At 43.9% G+C, this 19,492-nt stretch overlaps 1 protein-coding gene across 1 annotated transcript in view; it reads left to right on the top strand.

Annotated features, from left to right (window-relative positions):
• LOC138567863 (protein brambleberry-like) overlaps nt 1–14,742 on the top strand; it is a 47,610-nt gene extending 32,868 nt beyond the window's left edge. The window contains exon 5 of the mRNA XM_069646355.1: nt 14,636–14,742. Coding sequence (XP_069502456.1) covers nt 14,636–14,742 — 107 coding nt within the window. The remainder of the gene's footprint in view (nt 1–14,635) is intronic.
• The last annotated feature ends 4,750 nt before the right edge of the window (nt 14,743–19,492 follow it).

Raw genomic sequence — 19,492 nt, 5'->3', positions numbered from 1 at the left:
AACCCTCTGTTGGATAAATCTGTTTGCTTCTAGACTAGACTTTAAACCTGAGTTCCTTTGCGTTGCTACTTTGAGAACTGAGGTTGGTGGAGGCACGGCGTCTGTTTCATGGGGATGATCGAGATGTCTCCTTCCATTCAATTGTAAAGGGGGGCTTCTCCAGATATGATCGATTGCTGTTCCCTAGTGCGATATATCCTTGTGTAAGGGGCGTGGACGTAGGTACAAGGTCTCTTTCAGATCAAGCGTCTTTGTGGGGCATATTCTGAGCCCACTTGAGGTGGGGCAGACATCGAGAGTAGATGTAGGGATAGCGGCATTGGACACCCTTAAGGCATTCGACTGAGTGGATTAGGCGTATATCCGGCACACTCTTGTAGCGTTTGGCTTTGGCCCTAGGTTCACCACATTTGTCATGGCCATTTATCGGGAACAATCTACCTCCTTCAGAATCAAAGGGCGATGCTCTCCCAACCTGTCGATAAGCAGGTAGTACAGACAGGGGTGCCCACTATCGCCACTGGTGTTCGCGTTGACTGTGGAGTCGCTTGCATGTCGCATAATGTGGCAATAGCAGGGATAAAGGTGGGGTGAGGCAGAGTACAAGATTTGACTTGTGCCTCCTTGACAATGGGGCTGCAGGAGCTAGCAGACTTTAGGCAGGTCTCTGGCTTTAAAGTCAATTATTACAATCATACGGGCTGGATGTCTCTGTGCGGCCTCCAGCTAAGGCTCCGTTCAGTGCACTGGCTCCGATAAAATGGACAAGCGGTACATATAAGGTAAACACAACACAAAGGACCCCACAAGAAAGGTCTATTGCACAAACCTATTTTCCACTGTCTGGGGACACCATGACCATACTTTAGGGTATATAAAGAAAACACATTTTAATTATTATTTTGGCGAAAAAAAGTGATATCGCACTATGGCTTAATTAGAAAAAGCAATTTTTATTTTAGAAAAGACCTCATTCTCATAAAAACTGTTAAAAAATATACACAGAGTAAGATCAGGTTTTTTAACAAGACGATTAAGCATAGCACTTAAATGTAAAGTAAAACAAACATCACACATTCAAAATTGAAACAACAACGTTTAACATACAAACATTAGTGTAAAATTCATTTGTTGCATTTTATATTTGACCCAACATGTTTCTGTCCAGTGACTCATAAGTGTCTGACATTCATCAGTCCTGGTGGGGGTAGATCTTGACTTGATCTTTAATGAAATCTATAAAAACATAAAGCCATATTATAGATGGTGTGTACACCAATTTTTCATAAATTAATACTGACGCTGTAATACATTATCGCAATAGAGGGCATCCTTAATTAATAAAGCACCTCACATACAAGCCCCATTCGGGGACAAACTAGCACCATGATGTCTGCTAAGGATATATACCTTGAAATAAACGTATTTTCAGGTTCCATTGTAAACATATCCACCAACATGACCAGCCGTATTTAAGCCGCCTTTTCGTTACTCCCTTTAAATGGGTATTCGGTAAACACACTATAGAAGAAAAACTAGCAAAACACACTGTCACACACTTGTATTTACAAGCTAGAAGACCATGTTTCAAGGAACCAGACCCTTCATGAAATATAATATATTAGTGTGAAGAACTGTCTGGATATATCAATAGTTAGTTATGGGTGTCTGTCCCAAGTCTCTCCCGAATTCAACCAGGGTACTGTATCCTTTCTTTTCTCGTTCCACGTACGATCTATTAAACGGATGAAAAACTCTATTGGTAAAAGAACCAAAGAGTGCGCTTTTAAATGCACACCCAAAACGTCAAACGGTTCTTGTATGGCGTCGGTACACCGAAAAGAAACATTCACCATATTGTAGTCTGTTAATCATGTGATGTAGATCCACCCGAAGAGAAACAATCCCCGTGTGTTGGTCATTACGTTACATTGCCAGATACGTTTCCAAAGTACCAGCTAGCCCTGAGAATCTATCAATACGAGACCTGCCACCACACCAAAGCCGTGCTTAACAGCGTGTGCCAAACAACTCCTATCGACTTACTAGTGCAACGAAATAATTCAGTGTATTTCCAGGTGAGCAGGTTTACATTGGAACCTGGAAATACGTTGATTTCAAGGTATATATCCTTCGCAGACGTCGTGGTGCTAGTTTGTCCCGGAATGGGGCTTGTATGTGAGGTGCTTTATTAATTAAGGATGCCCTCTTTTGTGATAATGTTGATGTATTACATCGTCAGTAGAATAATTTATGAAAAATTGGTGTACACACTATCTCTAATATGGCTATATGTTTTTATAGATTTCATTAAAGATAAGTCAAGATCTACTCCCACCGGGACTAGAGGGGACGGTTGTTTGTATAACTTTGAGAAGAGCTACGTCTGATGAATGTCAAACAATTGAGTCACTGGACAAACATGTTGGGTCAAATATAAAATGCAACAAATGAATTTTACACTAATGTTTGTATGTTAAATGTTGTTGTTTGTTTCAAGTTTGAATGTGTGATGTTTAAGTGCTATGCTTAATCGTCTTGTCAAAAAACCTGCTCTTAGTGTGTGTATATTTTTAAACAGTTTTTATGAGCATGTCTTTTTTCTAAAATAAAAATTGCTTTTTCTAATTAATCGAGCCATAGTGTATTTTTTTTTTTTTTTTTTTTCGCCAAAATAATTCAAATGTGTTCCTTATATACCCTAAATTAAATCCAATAAAATGGAACCAGGAAGCCATTCCATATTTGGGTGTGCAGATTCCAAGTAGGGCCACAGAGGTTTTTTGTTGAACTCCCCCTGCACCCCTCTGTTCAAGTAGCTGTCCGAGGATTTAGTTGGATGAGGAGAGCAGGAAATGTCCTGGTTCGGCAGAATTGCTGCGATATAAAATAATTTGATCCCCAGGCTGCTCTGTTTGTCTAGCATTACCTGTTAAGATCCCAGACTCGGAGCTGCGTGCACTACAGGGGAAGATTTTCAAATTCATATGGGGAAATAAATGGGCGAGGATCTCCAAGAGAGTACTGCTAAAGCCATTGAGGGTTGGGGTACTGGGGTTCCTGATGTATTTCATTATAATTTAGCTGCTCAGATTTCAAATGTGGTGATCTGTGGTGGTAATGAATCAAGGCCTAAGTGGAAATTGATTGCACTGGCCCACTCGGCAGTGGCGCAGGCTTGGCTTCCTTATGTGCAAAAGGGCAACCTTGAAGAAGCGGGTGGGTTCCCATGACTAAAAGCTACTAGAAATACATTGTACTACATGGGGAGGGCGCTTCACCGATTGGGTACAATACAGCGAATAGGACCACTCGCACCCATCTGGAATAACCCAGGTTTCCAACCAGGGTGTGAAAAGGGAAGGTGTGAGGCTTGGACCACTGGAGGGCTGGAAAGGTTACAGCGGCTATACAGCGAGACCTCCACTAACCTTTCATGAGTGTAAGGTTGTTTTCGCTGTACCTGAATCTGAGCGGTTTCACTATGTTCAGTTGTGTCACTGGGCTTCTTACCGTCCCACGAAATGAGGGCGGGAGGGGCACCAGGCCATTGAACTCACTTGAATGATCAATTCAGCGGGGGATCTCCAGGTGCCAAGTCGCTCACATGTACACAGGTTGGGAATGGGAGGTTTTGCCGCAGCAGATTTCGTTACAGCAGATTTAATCAAATTTATTCTGTAACTGATTTTGCCACAAATATATCTGGGCGGAGGGTGGGTTTAGGCTAGTAATTGATGTAGAGTGAATACAGGGGAGACTGCAGGCAGAGTGTCCGCTTCATATATTTGCAGCAAAATCAACCGTTAAAAGAAAATCTATTGCGAGAGAACTCTTGTAAAATCACATAGAACCCTAAAAGTTACTGGACACCGGGGAATCAATAATGCATCTGCCCTAAATGCGTAGATGGGAGGAGGATTTGGGGGGGAGGGGGGTTTAATGGAGGATGGAGCGTAGCTGCGCATATGGGCTCGGATGCACAAGTAATCTAAATGTGTAACCGATACGGAGAGCGCCTACAAATGGTACCTTACACCTGAGGGATTGCACCACATGGCAGCTGAGTATTCAGCTTATTGCTGGCAGGGGTGTAACGACGTGGGTTCTTTCTTGCATATGGTATGGACGTGTGGCTAAGCAAATCTTTTTTGGAAGGAGGTGTTGTCACTACCAACGGACACCCGGGTGGTGTTGCTGGGGGGATACAGGTGATGGGGCATTCCTCTTATCTGGGCCCATGGCTACTCTGTGCACTTTCTCCTAGCAGTTAAGCTGACCATTGCCGGAAATTGGAAGACTTTTGAAGGTCTGATGGCCCAGATGTGGTGGGGAAAAATATGGGACATTCTGGTGGCAGATAAAATCACCACCCTGTGAGAGGGCAAGTATCTAGCTGTTTGGAAGCCTTTTATTGATTATGCAGAGAAATACCCGGCCACCATTGGGAAACCTCTGCTTATTCGACAATTTTCATTACTGTAATATTTTCATTGAGGGGAGGAGGCAAAGATCTGGAGTTGGAGGGTTCAGGCGGGGGAGAGGGAGGTCCTTGGAAGGGGGGTGGTTGCTGGATGCTATATGGAATGGTGTGCTTTGTATATTCCGTACTAACATATATGTTGTATGGTTATTTGTACATGCCATTTCCCACAGTATGTTAAATGAAAGCTTTTGGAGAAAGAAAAATTGCTGTTTGATCATTCCCTGTGTCCGTGAAGAGGAATGATTACTTGTCTGTTCCTTGCCATGTGTTTTCCGCTCTTCTCTTAGCTTCTACCAATTTTGAGGGCCCTGTTGATAATTGGCCACTATTTATTTTATTTGTATAGCGCAAAGACAAAGCCCGGAGGCATAGTAGCACTTAGACAAGACAAGACACGACAATCGAGAAGAGCAAATGGCAATTGTGTAGAGGTCAGATGGCACAAGTTTTAAGAGAACGGGACTGTTTAACCCTTGCTTAAACGTGGATAGTGAGGTGCATGTTCTCGGGTCAGGTGGTAGTGCATTCCAATTTGTAAGCGCTGTATGTGAAAAAGATCCCTGAGCCACACAAGTCTAGAATGGGGACTTTCCAAGAGACCGGCATTATTTGACCTTGGGGCTCTTCGGAGAGGCAGCCTTGAGATGCAGCTGAACAAGTACGTGGGCCCTGCCTGATCAAAAATGTATGCATAATGCTGTGCACACGAAAGATGATCCTTCTACAAACTGGGAGCCAGTCTGTGGCTTTCCTGGCTGCCACATGGTTCGATTTTCGCAATCCCTCCACTATGCGAACTGCATTGTTTTGAATAATATGAAGGTGGGTGACATCACCTTTGGCAATACCAAGCAACAGACTGGAACAATAGTCCATTTTGCTCCTATAATAGCCCATGTGATGGTAGCGCAGTTGGTAGTATTCAGAAAGGGGCGGAGCTGCGCAAGAAATTTCAGGTGGTAGGAATTGTTGGAGACTAGACTATTTACTTGGGCGTTCTTGATCTAAAGACCCCTAACGTCTTAACCGTAGTCTGAGCACAATAGTACAGGCTGCCACATTGAGTCGATATTCAGGGCTCGGTTGTGGATTAGAGTACCCAGAACAACGAGGTCCGTTTTGGGGTCATTGAGCGCAAGCTTATTTGCTCGCATCCATAACTGGAACTGATCATAGAGTTCAGAGTCAGGGAGTCGATGACATAGTTCCCTGTGAGAGGAACGAGGCATTGCGTGTCTGCATAATTCGCATATATAATGCCTGCTTCATCCAATTGTTCAAACAGATGAGTGTTTTGGCGACACGCAAGAGCTCTGCGGAACGCCACCTGTTACGGTGAACTCCTCGGCCCTGGCCTCATTGAAGAAGACCCTAGCCTTCCAATCTGCATGAAAGGACTTCAGCCACTCTGGCTGAGGAGGAGACATTAGCTGTGCTACATAGTATATGCGCGAGTATGGTATCATTCACCAAATCGAAAGCTGTGGATAGATCTAGTAGCGCAAGCACAAGTTCCTTGTTAAAATAAGCAAGGCTGTATAAAGTTAGAGCCTCTAATTTGTAGTCGGACTAAAGTAGTGGGTGAGCTGTGAGGTTTTGCTACACAATGTCTCCTCAGCAGCTTTTGGCTGACAGTAAGTGGTTCTGCTCACGCATCAGCAGAAAAGTGTTGTACTCATGATCTGCAGTGCACGCTTCACTATCCGCAACCACATAGATTCACAACACACGGAGTGCGCTTTCTCTTGAGGCATTGCCGGAATAGTAAACCAAGTGTAGAGGAAAACTGGGATTTTGAAATTTGAGCAGCCTTTTAACACTGCATTATTATAGTAATCCTCAGCCAATGCGAATTGCCAAGTTTAACAATGCCCTTTGTGTGTGAGCCCTATGTTCTGATGTGCATGTCCCAACCTCCAAGGCTTTACTGCTTAGTACCTAGCAGAACTTACTTCTGCAGTTCTCGCCTAGGACTTGTTTCCCTTTTGGCATATAGAAGCGTGTTTTAGACTGCCGCTTTCCTAGGTGAGGTGGCTTTAGCCAGATGGAAGTTGCAAGCAGGGCCGCATGTCCTGAGCCTTGTGAGCTGTAGAATTAGCTTGCACAGTAGTTCCCTAAATGTCTCACTGTTTGTCTTCCATGTTGAGCATGTCTTCCTGAGCATGAGAACATAGGGTCAATGCTCCTGCTGTGGTTCATATAGCATGGTTAATGAATAAGGGCTTTAGATAAATAGTTCTCACATCGCTGTAGGTTAGGCAAAAGAGCATGAAGTGCTGTAGACATTATTTGATATTTATACATGAGACACAAATGTCAGAATCCGCAGCGTTCCAGCTCTTTTTGAAATATGCTGAGTCTAAACCTAATATAAAGAGATCTGGCAAACTCTGGGTGAATATAATTGAGGTATGCTTACCAACCAGTATTAGTTTTACATAGCCAGTATACATGAGACAATGAAGTATTGTATAGGCTCTTGGCTTGTACCTTGGAATTACTATTTATACACAATGGATTGTCCCAGAGTTCTCCGATGTGCAGGTCAGTAAGCAAAGTCTTCGCATGCCTGCACAAAGTTAAGTTGGTGCTACCACCTTGCGCCAGAACATCTGGAATAGCCTCTGTGAATTTAGCCAACTATGGGGAAGACCAAACACTTATCCAATATAGACTGTTCTTATTTTTGTATTTTTTTTTTTTTTACAAAAGATCATTTTTGATATTTCAAGCTCTCATGGAAGTAATGTCTTTGGAGTGCCCCTGGGATAAGAGGAGGTTTTTTTTCTCATGAATTTATTTTGAACAATTGCCGCCAGTCCTCGTATTCCAGCACCAAACGTTGCCGCTGGACGTGTTTGCAGATTGTAAACCTTAAAGGAGGGACCAAGTACACCATTCCCATGCGTATGTGTGAGTGCATTACAGGACCTTCCTAGAATCAAATGTGATTTTGATTCAGTTGATCATTCCACCAACATTTACTTTTGAATCGGATGCCCAGGTAGTCCTGATTGAAAACGCGTTCCTTCAAAATTGACCACAACTCTTGGTACTTTCTTCCTCTGTGCATGACATACTCCTCTGCAAAGAGGAGCATCAGTATTTTATTATCTAGGATGGGTGCAACAGTAGCAACCTTGGCAATTGACTCAATTACAGCATTACAAATATACAAAAGAGAAGTGGTGCTAGTACGCACCCTTGCTGTACTCCCTTTTGTATGGGGAATAAGCCTGTAACCTCACCAGAAAGACTCCAGCAGACAACCGCCTTGTTAGAGGTTTACAATTACTTTCAATAGGGACTCTGGCACACTGAAGTTCTTAAATCTGCCCCATACAAGGATGCAAGGAACACTATCGAATCAGTTTTCAAGTCCACGAATAAAACCTATATCTTCCTAGAACAGTATTCATGTAAGAACCTGGGACAGGAAGGTCTGCTGTTAGGGTCGCTTCTTGTGGGCATGCTGAGCGGTTCATAAACTGAAGTAGTGGGTTAGGCCTGCCGCTGCCCCATGATCCACAATCGGCTCGGTTGCTCTGACCATTTGACACCCATCTCGGACATTTCTTCCTGAATATTTCCCCCTTTACCCACAATACTGATGCTTCTTCATTGTCTGCCAGCCCCTTTTAAATATAGCACTCTATCGAAAGGCATATGTCCACATATAAATACCTTACAAATCCTCAAAACAGTCTGCACTATCATGTCTGCATTTGTTTAAAAAAAAAAAGCCCTTGATTTTCTCTTCCTAGTGTGGTTGCCAATGCCACGTCTGAAAGTGTCTCCGTACAAAATCTTCACCAAGTTCTACTTGCAATCACAATATCTAGTGCTAGCTGCTTGTGATTATATGGTGCTTTTGTGTAACGTTCTTCAACCTGTTCTGAGATGGTAAGAACATATTGATTTGACAAGTTGAATCCTGAATACATGAGTAAGTCTTACTGTGCGTCATTCTGTGTCGGAACAGCAGTAGAGCTCCCTAGGCCTCAGGAGCTGGGAGTCTTCCTGTCTGTCCAAACCTCCTGCTTCATTAACAGCTGGACTTGGCCAAGGGTGCAACTATTTGTGGCTGATCTTGTGCCATGTCGATGCTGCAGAGAACTCTATGGAATCCGGGAGCTGGGAGATCTCCAACTTGCCCATTTCATTAAACAGCCAGACTCCAAGCCTCCGGTCCAAGGCATGCGGTTTTGATATTTTTCGTCACTCAATATTAACACTTGTGTGTTTGTGAAGGCACCATTTTTTTTGTATGCTAAATGTGCAGTGATATGAGAACTAGGGGAGGACTAGCGGTTGCATAAAATAAGAAATCGGCATGGAGCCCAAGCACTGTTACACAGCATGGCTTTCATTTGTTTCTAAAAATTAACTAGATTTTGTGAATTGTATTTTTGTTTGTGACGGGGTCAGGGGCCTGACTGTCAAGGGGACTAGGGACCCCAGAGATGTTGGAGAGCTAAGTGGGGGTGGGGTTGTGGGTGGGGCAGGGGAGCGGTGTGCAGGGGCTGGCCTTGTCCCCAGCTCCCCTGTCTGCATGTAGCTGTGAATTGTTCTTGGTGCCTTTTTTCCAGAACCAATGCCTATGAGCCTCTGTCTTCGCCAGGTCTTTGCCATCCCTTTCAGGTGGCTCCCAGGAGACCTAAATTACCAGCAAGCACCAGACTCTGATCCATGGGATGGATAATGAATCCTGGAAGGCATCACTATCCAAACAACTAGAAGTACCACAATGCACCTGTGCCCAACAGATGATCAGATCTGTCCTGGAACTAGAGGAACAGACTGGTTATCCAAATGGGAATTGAATGGGCTTCCCCATTCAGGAGCTACATGGGATACCAAACGCCTACTGCAGACTGCGCAGGCATGTTACAGGGGAGCAGCAGGGCTGAACCAGCGAGCGAGACCGCTCTATGGGAGATAAGTGAACCCTCCTCCCAGCTGTGGTGGACATTGTCTCCCTCCTGTATCCAGTTGCTAAAGAACAAACTATCACAGTGACCACATGGCAAGGTGGAAGGAAATGGAAACCGAAAAGGAAGCAGGTTAAGGGCAATTTGGAAGGCTTCCTGGGGAAATCCAAGACCACAAGGGGTGAAGTTTAGAGTAGATTGGCCCAGGGTATCAGCTGACTCATGTAGCTAAAGGGGAGCAGAGGGAAGCTTCCGGCTGGGAAGGGATATAAAAAGCTGAGAGCGCAGTTGATCTGCAGGACCATTTTGGCAAAATGCACCGTTTCCCTAGGAGCGCAATTGGAGGGGCACAATTGGAATGACACACAACAACTTGAAGAACCGCATAACAGCGCAGAGTATGTCAAGAGTGCAGTTGGACGGAGGTTGGACGAAATCGGATGCAGAAGTCACCAATCTTGGGAGGTCTTTACCTACTTGTCTATCTTGCTCTATGATGTATGAACTACACACCAAGTAACTCCTAGTAAAACAAGAAACTCAAACAGTGCCTTGATGGTGATGTCAACAGCGACTATGGAGCTTTTGATTGTTACCCCCCCTGCCATCATCCACAGTAATACTTCGGTGGGGTTTTCTTCAACTGTCTGCAAGGGTAACCAGTTCATAAGCTTTTTTCCAACTATGAATCAAGGTCTTGAGGTAACCACACAGTCTGGCAACTCTGGTAACAACGTTGTTGTGGTGTCTAACCGATATCTTGTAAGTGCACAGGTTTGGGTCAGTCATGACTCATTGCTTCTTGCAGAGCAAAGGGTGTAGCAACCTAAATGAACCCTAATACATTGGATTTGCAAGAAACGCTCCTCCTATTTTTACAGACTTTGAATCCTATCTATCTAAATCACCTTCTATACCATCTGCCTTAACAAATTGCTTCAGGGATTTTAGGACCACATATGATCATAATAAAACTGAGGATTCTGGGCCCACATCTCTGACAGCCTTACATTTAGTTTTAATCTGCTTTGTAAACCTCTGACCTTAGTGCAAAGGTCAAAATGCACACTACTTTTAAACTCCTATTAAATCCAGACTAGATATGCTGGCAAAGACCTAAGAACTAAACCATATCTGCAGACTACACAACATTTTGCAGCATTTGAGCGACTGACTGATTTTGCCCTTCCAGCTGCGATGATAGATGCCACTCCAACCTCGGCAGCCATAAATTTGGGTGTTGAATCTATTGCTGATCTATCACCCAATGATAATCTGCCTCCAAGTCAAACTGTGATTAAGGATTTCAAAAAGAATAATTGCTGCTCTCTAAAATCTGTGAAGTTGCCTTAAAAAAAAAAAAAAAAAATCTAAAAGTAAACCGAGCCAATAAGAAATTGTCTAGGATGTTTTAACGTAATTTAAAGGACAGAGGCACTTTTTATAGCACAGACGGCGGAAATAACAAATGTGGTTACGGATAAAGAGAAGCCTACACCAAAGAGAAAAAGAAAAAAAAACTACTAAGGATGAACAAATGGCCAATGTAGAGCTACTAACTCCACCTATAGCAGACTCCCTGTGTGCTAACTGCTTTTATGGAAGAGCAATCCTGCTTTAACACCTGTGAACTCTGTCCTTTTAACACAGATATTCTACAAACTAGTACGTTCACTGGTAAAGTAGGAACCTTGGCTTGGGGGGAGGGGTCAAGTTGATAAAAATCAAATTCAAGGCTCCTACTCAGCCATCTGAAGTAAGAGTCTTTTTGCCACAGTGACGCGTAATGGTAAGGCTAGAACCAGCTCTCCTTTGCGCATCCGAAGCTTCCTTTTGGAACATTTATTTAAGGGGATCATTCAATAGTTCTGAATAGATCAAATATACTGGCATATTCTTTGAAATTCCCATTCTCAGGCTTATTTCTTCCCATTCATGTGGCATTTGACCCTGCCAGAACTGACTAACTTTGGACATTCAATCAAAGATAGTCTATGACGTTAAAATCAAGGAAACAGACAATTAGCCTATGATCCTGTTCCGTATGATGCACTGTCATCTAAATGTTTAAATTACACTAATAACATGGCTCCTTTCATCCCACAGCATATGGAGGATTTAATCATCTCAATTGGGGGCTGTCGGGACAGAGCACGGGCAGTCAGGTTTTCCAACTCTTGAAAGGCCAATTGGACTGAAGACCCTGATTGGTCATGGCTCTCTGCTGCTCTGAAGGTTACCAATTCAGACCCTGTGAGATTAAAAGTCAGCTTTAGTAATTGTGAACAGATGCATTGTCTCCTGGAATGCATGTGGGCACACGCAATTGTTGAATAACGTGAACTTGTTTCTTTTTGAAAACCTACTTGATCTAATCTTGCAGGCTAACTTCAAGTCCATATTTAAATGGCTATCATGTTGTCTTACAACCAGCTGTGCAAGACCCGAAGGGGTGCCCATCGGGAGGATTAATCACTACAGTTAGGAATGATGCAGGTATGAAGATAGTCAACCAATGTAGCATTTGGCGGCGTGCAGTAGCTATCTTTTCCCTGGAGTGTCAAAATTCAATTGAGGAGATTCTTATTCTCAACATTTAATGGCGTTGAGGGCACAGTGACCTTAATATCTTCCTGGACAAAATCTCCACTTTACTTATGGAATGGCAATCAAGGGGAAATGCTAGGAATCATCGTGGCGGGGGAGCTTAACTCTTTCCCACAGGTTAATTATTCATTGGAGGGAGTCAGAACCCATCAATGGCCCTATAGCTCTATCCCTAATGGATCACTTTGGGAATCTTCACACTTCAGACTATGGGGCATGCACATGTTAAACTGGAATATAACTGGAGATATCCTGAGGCAAAGCACATAACCTAGAGGAGAATCAACCTCCACTTTAGAGAACATGTTTGTCACGATGGGGCTATATAACAAGTGTCAAACCTTTAGCGTGCTGGACACTACTTTAAGTGACCATAACAGAATTACATTGACATTATATTAAGTGTGATACGAACGTGGAACCGACTGAACTAGAAACAAATTGTGTGAAGTGGAATGACAATGTGAAAGTTCAAGGAGCGAATGACATGATATGATTGTTTATTTATATAGCGCCTATACACAATGTATTCCAAAGCGTTGCAAGGCAAGGGAGGCAACAAGGGAAAATGCAATTACATTCTTACAGGCCATGAACAGTAAGGATGTGAAATTAACTATCGTACTCTGCCTGACGACATTTCAGATAGTGCATGAGCTAAGACATAGATAAGGAAGGGAGGGGGGGAGTGGGAAGGAAATGGAAACAGACAGGCAACTGACATTTCTGGTAGAGCTGGAGAAAACAAAAGGTGAGTGAGAGGGATGAAGAAAGGGTGGGGAGGAACAAAACAAGCGACTATCGTACTAGGTCTGACGACATTTCAGATACTGTTGGAACAAGTAAGGGGAGGGGGGAGGAGACAGACGAGGTTGCTATCATACTAGGTCCAGGGACAATTCTGATAGAGTAAGTGCATATAAGAAAGTAAGGGGAGGAGATGGGGAAAAGGGAGAGGAGGAGAGAACAGAGTAAGCAGTCAAAAAGTGTGGAAGCAAGAGGGGAGAGCGAATACAATTGCAGAAGTCGGTAGTAACACATAATGTTGCAAGCCTGGATACAAGATGAAGATGGGAACAGCATGATTCAGGGCCATCATGAGAAAGGATGATGCACCGTGAATCAATGAAGTCCATAAAAGTCAAATCCAGTATTGGCCACAAGACGGTGATGGTGAAACCAGTATGTATCAGGACAGACTCCTGCAGAAGTAGGCTGGAAGGGGAGCAGGGTAGAAGAATCGCCCAAAACAGGCCAGTAAGTAATATACTTACTGGAATGGAAATTGGGACACTTTCAGTACATCATTTCACTTATTCGTACAAAATATTCTTAGTATAAACATGTCATTTTACGAAATTGGGGGGGAAAACCAAAAAACACCCACATTTGTTCGATGAGCATGTCCATATAAAGAATTTGAGAAAAGGGGTAAAAAATATCAAGTGGGGTAGCCTTGATTTGTTACATAAAACAAGGGCAGATCAATAAAGAGTGACACAAATATTAGAAATGGTCACGCCAGCATCGCCACTTGCTTCTCCAAAGAGACAAGGAAACTATGCTAGCAATAGTGGCAGGGAAAAGGGGACCCTTTCTGGACCGTCATTAATGCCATTGAGAAAAATGAACCCTTATCTGGAACATGATTTGGTGGAATTCTTTGGAGAACTTTGAGGATAAAAGACCTCATGGAGCAGAACCCTGTGTCTACCTTGATTTCTGTTGGGTACTGTGAAAAACCAGAGGGTGTTTCACTGCCCAGACCCTGGGGATCCCTTACTCAGGTGGCCAGGGCATGGCCATCACCTTTGGATCCTGAACCTGGGGATGGACAAGTGCGGGAGGATCACCTGGTTGAGGGGTCCTTGGGGAGAGACACCCAATGGTGTCACACAAGTCTAGAATGGGGACTTTCCAAGAGACCGGCATTATTTGACCTTGGGGCTCTTCGGAGAGGCAGCCTTGAGATGCAGCTGAACAAGTACGTGGGCCCTGCCTGATCAAAAATGTATGCATAATGCTGTGCACACGAAAGATGATCCTTCTACAAACTGGGAGCCAGTCTGTGGCTTTCCTGGCTGCCACATGGTTCGATTTTCGCAATCCCTCCACTATGCGAACTGCATTGTTTTGAATAATATGAAGGTGGGTGACATCACCTTTGGCAATACCAAGCAACAGACTGGAACAATAGTCCATTTTGCTCCTATAATAGCCCATGTGATGGTAGCGCAGTTGGTAGTATTCAGAAAGGGGCGGAGCTGCGCAAGAAATTTCAGGTGGTAGGAATTGTTGGAGACTAGACTATTTACTTGGGCGTTCTTGATCTAAAGACCCCTAACGTCTTAACCGTAGTCTGAGCACAATAGTACAGGCTGCCACATTGAGTCGATATTCAGGGCTCGGTTGTGGATTAGAGTACCCAGAACAACGAGGTCCGTTTTGGGGTCATTGAGCGCAAGCTTATTTGCTCGCATCCATAACTGGAACTGATCATAGAGTTCAGAGTCAGGGAGTCGATGACATAGTTCCCTGTGAGAGGAACGAGGCATTGCGTGTCTGCATAATTCGCATATATAATGCCTGCTTCATCCAATTGTTCAAACAGATGAGTGTTTTGGCGACACGCAAGAGCTCTGCGGAACGCCACCTGTTACGGTGAACTCCTCGGCCCTGGCCTCATTGAAGAAGACCCTAGCCTTCCAATCTGCATGAAAGGACTTCAGCCACTCTGGCTGAGGAGGAGACATTAGCTGTGCTACATAGTATATGCGCGAGTATGGTATCATTCACCAAATCGAAAGCTGTGGATAGATCTAGTAGCGCAAGCACAAGTTCCTTGTTAAAATAAGCAAGGCTGTATAAAGTTAGAGCCTCTAATTTGTAGTCGGACTAAAGTAGTGGGTGAGCTGTGAGGTTTTGCTACACAATGTCTCCTCAGCAGCTTTTGGCTGACAGTAAGTGGTTCTGCTCACGCATCAGCAGAAAAGTGTTGTACTCATGATCTGCAGTGCACGCTTCACTATCCGCAACCACATAGATTCACAACACACGGAGTGCGCTTTCTCTTGAGGCATTGCCGGAATAGTAAACCAAGTGTAGAGGAAAACTGGGATTTTGAAATTTGAGCAGCCTTTTAACACTGCATTATTATAGTAATCCTCAGCCAATGCGAATTGCCAAGTTTAACAATGCCCTTTGTGTGTGAGCCCTATGTTCTGATGTGCATGTCCCAACCTCCAAGGCTTTACTGCTTAGTACCTAGCAGAACTTACTTCTGCAGTTCTCGCCTAGGACTTGTTTCCCTTTTGGCATATAGAAGCGTGTTTTAGACTGCCGCTTTCCTAGGTGAGGTGGCTTTAGCCAGATGGAAGTTGCAAGCAGGGCCGCATGTCCTGAGCCTTGTGAGCTGTAGAATTAGCTTGCACAGTAGTTCCCTAAATGTCTCACTGTTTGTCTTCCATGTTGAGCATGTCTTCCTGAGCATGAGAACATGGGGTCAATGCTCCTGCTGTGGTTCATATAGCATGGTTAATGAATAAGGGCTTTAGATAAATAGTTCTCACATCGCTGTAGGTTAGGCAAAAGAGCATGAAGTGCTGTAGACATTATTTGATATTTATACATGAGACACAAATGTCAGAATCCGCAGCGTTCCAGCTCTTTTTGAAATATGCTGAGTCTAAACCTAATATAAAGAGATCTGGCAAACTCTGGGTGAATATAATTGAGGTATGCTTACCAACCAGTATTAGTTTTACATAGCCAGTATACATGAGACAATGAAGTATTGTATAGGCTCTTGGCTTGTACCTTGGAATTACTATTTATACACAATGGATTGTCCCAGAGTTCTCCGATGTGCAGGTCAGTAAGCAAAGTCTTCGCATGCCTGCACAAAGTTAAGTTGGTGCTACCACCTTGCGCCAGAACATCTGGAATAGCCTCTGTGAATTTAGCCAACTATGGGGAAGACCAAACACTTATCCAATATAGACTGTTCTTATTTTTGTATTTTTTTTTTTTTTACAAAAGATCATTTTTGATATTTCAAGCTCTCATGGAAGTAATGTCTTTGGAGTGCCCCTGGGATAAGAGGAGGTTTTTTTTCTCATGAATTTATTTTGAACAATTGCCGCCAGTCCTCGTATTCCAGCACCAAACGTTGCCGCTGGACGTGTTTGCAGATTGTAAACCTTAAAGGAGGGACCAAGTACACCATTCCCATGCGTATGTGTGAGTGCATTACAGGACCTTCCTAGAATCAAATGTGATTTTGATTCAGTTGATCATTCCACCAACATTTACTTTTGAATCGGATGCCCAGGTAGTCCTGATTGAAAACGCGTTCCTTCAAAATTGACCACAACTCTTGGTACTTTCTTCCTCTGTGCATGACATACTCCTCTGCAAAGAGGAGCATCAGTATTTTATTATCTAGGATGGGTGCAACAGTAGCAACCTTGGCAATTGACTCAATTACAGCATTACAAATATACAAAAGAGAAGTGGTGCTAGTACGCACCCTTGCTGTACTCCCTTTTGTATGGGGAATAAGCCTGTAACCTCACCAGAAAGACTCCAGCAGACAACCGCCTTGTTAGAGGTTTACAATTACTTTCAATAGGGACTCTGGCACACTGAAGTTCTTAAATCTGCCCCATACAAGGATGCAAGGAACACTATCGAATCAGTTTTCAAGTCCACGAATAAAACCTATATCTTCCTAGAACAGTATTCATGTAAGAACCTGGGACAGGAAGGTCTGCTGTTAGGGTCGCTTCTTGTGGGCATGCTGAGCGGTTCATAAACTGAAGTAGTGGGTTAGGCCTGCCGCTGCCCCATGATCCACAATCGGCTCGGTTGCTCTGACCATTTGACACCCATCTCGGACATTTCTTCCTGAATATTTCCCCCTTTACCCACAATACTGATGCTTCTTCATTGTCTGCCAGCCCCTTTTAAATATAGCACTCTATCGAAAGGCATATGTCCACATATAAATACCTTACAAATCCTCAAAACAGTCTGCACTATCATGTCTGCATTTGTTTAAAAAAAAAAAGCCCTTGATTTTCTCTTCCTAGTGTGGTTGCCAATGCCACGTCTGAAAGTGTCTCCGTACAAAATCTTCACCAAGTTCTACTTGCAATCACAATATCTAGTGCTAGCTGCTTGTGATTATATGGTGCTTTTGTGTAACGTTCTTCAACCTGTTCTGAGATGGTAAGAACATATTGATTTGACAAGTTGAATCCTGAATACATGAGTAAGTCTTACTGTGCGTCATTCTGTGTCGGAACAGCAGTAGAGCTCCCTAGGCCTCAGGAGCTGGGAGTCTTCCTGTCTGTCCAAACCTCCTGCTTCATTAACAGCTGGACTTGGCCAAGGGTGCAACTATTTGTGGCTGATCTTGTGCCATGTCGATGCTGCTCTATGGAATCCGGGAGCTGGGAGATCTCCAACTTGCCCATTTCATTAAACAGCCAGACTCCAAGCCTCCGGTCCAAGGCATGCGGTTTTGATATTTTTCGTCACTCAATATTAACACTTGTGTGTTTGTGAAGGCACCATTTTTTTTGTATGCTAAATGTGCAGTGATATGAGAACTAGGGGAGGACTAGCGGTTGCATAAAATAAGAAATCGGCATGGAGCCCAAGCACTGTTACACAGCATGGCTTTCATTTGTTTCTAAAAATTAACTAGATTTTGTGAATTGTATTTTTGTTTGTGACGGGGTCAGGGGCCTGACTGTCAAGGGGACTAGGGACCCCAGAGATGTTGGAGAGCTAAGTGGGGGTGGGGTTGTGGGTGGGGCAGGGGAGCGGTGTGCAGGGGCTGGCCTTGTCCCCAGCTCCCCTGTCTGCATGTAGCTGTGAATTGTTCTTGGTGCCTTTTTTCCAGAACCAATGCCTATGAGCCTCTGTCTTCGCCAGGTCTTTGCCATCCCTTTCAGGTGGCTCCCAGGAGACCTAAATTACCAGCAAGCACCAGACTCTGATCCATGGGATGGATAATGAATCCTGGAAGGCATCACTATCCAAACAACTAGAAGTACCACAATGCACCTGTGCCCAACAGATGATCAGATCTGTCCTGGAACTAGAGGAACAGACTGGTTATCCAAATGGGAATTGAATGGGCTTCCCCATTCAGGAGCTACATGGGATACCAAACGCCTACTGCAGACTGCGCAGGCATGTTACAGGGGAGCAGCAGGGCTGAACCAGCGAGCGAGACCGCTCTATGGGAGATAAGTGAACCCTCCTCCCAGCTGTGGTGGACATTGTCTCCCTCCTGTATCCAGTTGCTAAAGAACAAACTATCACAGTGACCACATGGCAAGGTGGAAGGAAATGGAAACCGAAAAGGAAGCAGGTTAAGGGCAATTTGGAAGGCTTCCTGGGGAAATCCAAGACCACAAGGGGTGAAGTTTAGAGTAGATTGGCCCAGGGTATCAGCTGACTCATGTAGCTAAAGGGGAGCAGAGGGAAGCTTCCGGCTGGGAAGGGATATAAAAAGCTGAGAGCGCAGTTGATCTGCAGGACCATTTTGGCAAAATGCACCGTTTCCCTAGGAGCGCAATTGGAGGGGCACAATTGGAATGACACACAACAACTTGAAGAACCGCATAACAGCGCAGAGTATGTCAAGAGTGCAGTTGGACGGAGGTTGGACGAAATCGGATGCAGAAGTCACCAATCTTGGGAGGTCTTTACCTACTTGTCTATCTTGCTCTATGATGTATGAACTACACACCAAGTAACTCCTAGTAAAACAAGAAACTCAAACAGTGCCTTGATGGTGATGTCAACAGCGACTATGGAGCTTTTGATTGTTACCCCCCCTGCCATCATCCACAGTAATACTTCGGTGGGGTTTTCTTCAACTGTCTGCAAGGGTAACCAGTTCATAAGCTTTTTTCCAACTATGAATCAAGGTCTTGAGGTAACCACACAGTCTGGCAACTCTGGTAACAACGTTGTTGTGGTGTCTAACCGATATCTTGTAAGTGCACAGGTTTGGGTCAGTCATGACTCATTGCTTCTTGCAGAGCAAAGGGTGTAGCAACCTAAATGAACCCTAATACATTGGATTTGCAAGAAACGCTCCTCCTATTTTTACAGACTTTGAATCCTATCTATCTAAATCACCTTCTATACCATCTGCCTTAACAAATTGCTTCAGGGATTTTAGGACCACATATGATCATAATAAAACTGAGGATTCTGGGCCCACATCTCTGACAGCCTTACATTTAGTTTTAATCTGCTTTGTAAACCTCTGACCTTAGTGCAAAGGTCAAAATGCACACTACTTTTAAACTCCTATTAAATCCAGACTAGATATGCTGGCAAAGACCTAAGAACTAAACCATATCTGCAGACTACACAACATTTTGCAGCATTTGAGCGACTGACTGATTTTGCCCTTCCAGCTGCGATGATAGATGCCACTCCAACC

The sequence above is a fragment of the Ambystoma mexicanum genome, chromosome 2p, assembly GCF_040938575.1.
Source record: "Ambystoma mexicanum isolate Mex_15411 chromosome 2p, UKY_AmexF1_1, whole genome shotgun sequence".
Taxonomy (NCBI): Eukaryota; Metazoa; Chordata; class Amphibia; order Caudata; family Ambystomatidae; genus Ambystoma; species Ambystoma mexicanum.
This window is presented reverse-complemented; position numbering and strand designations above follow the sequence as displayed.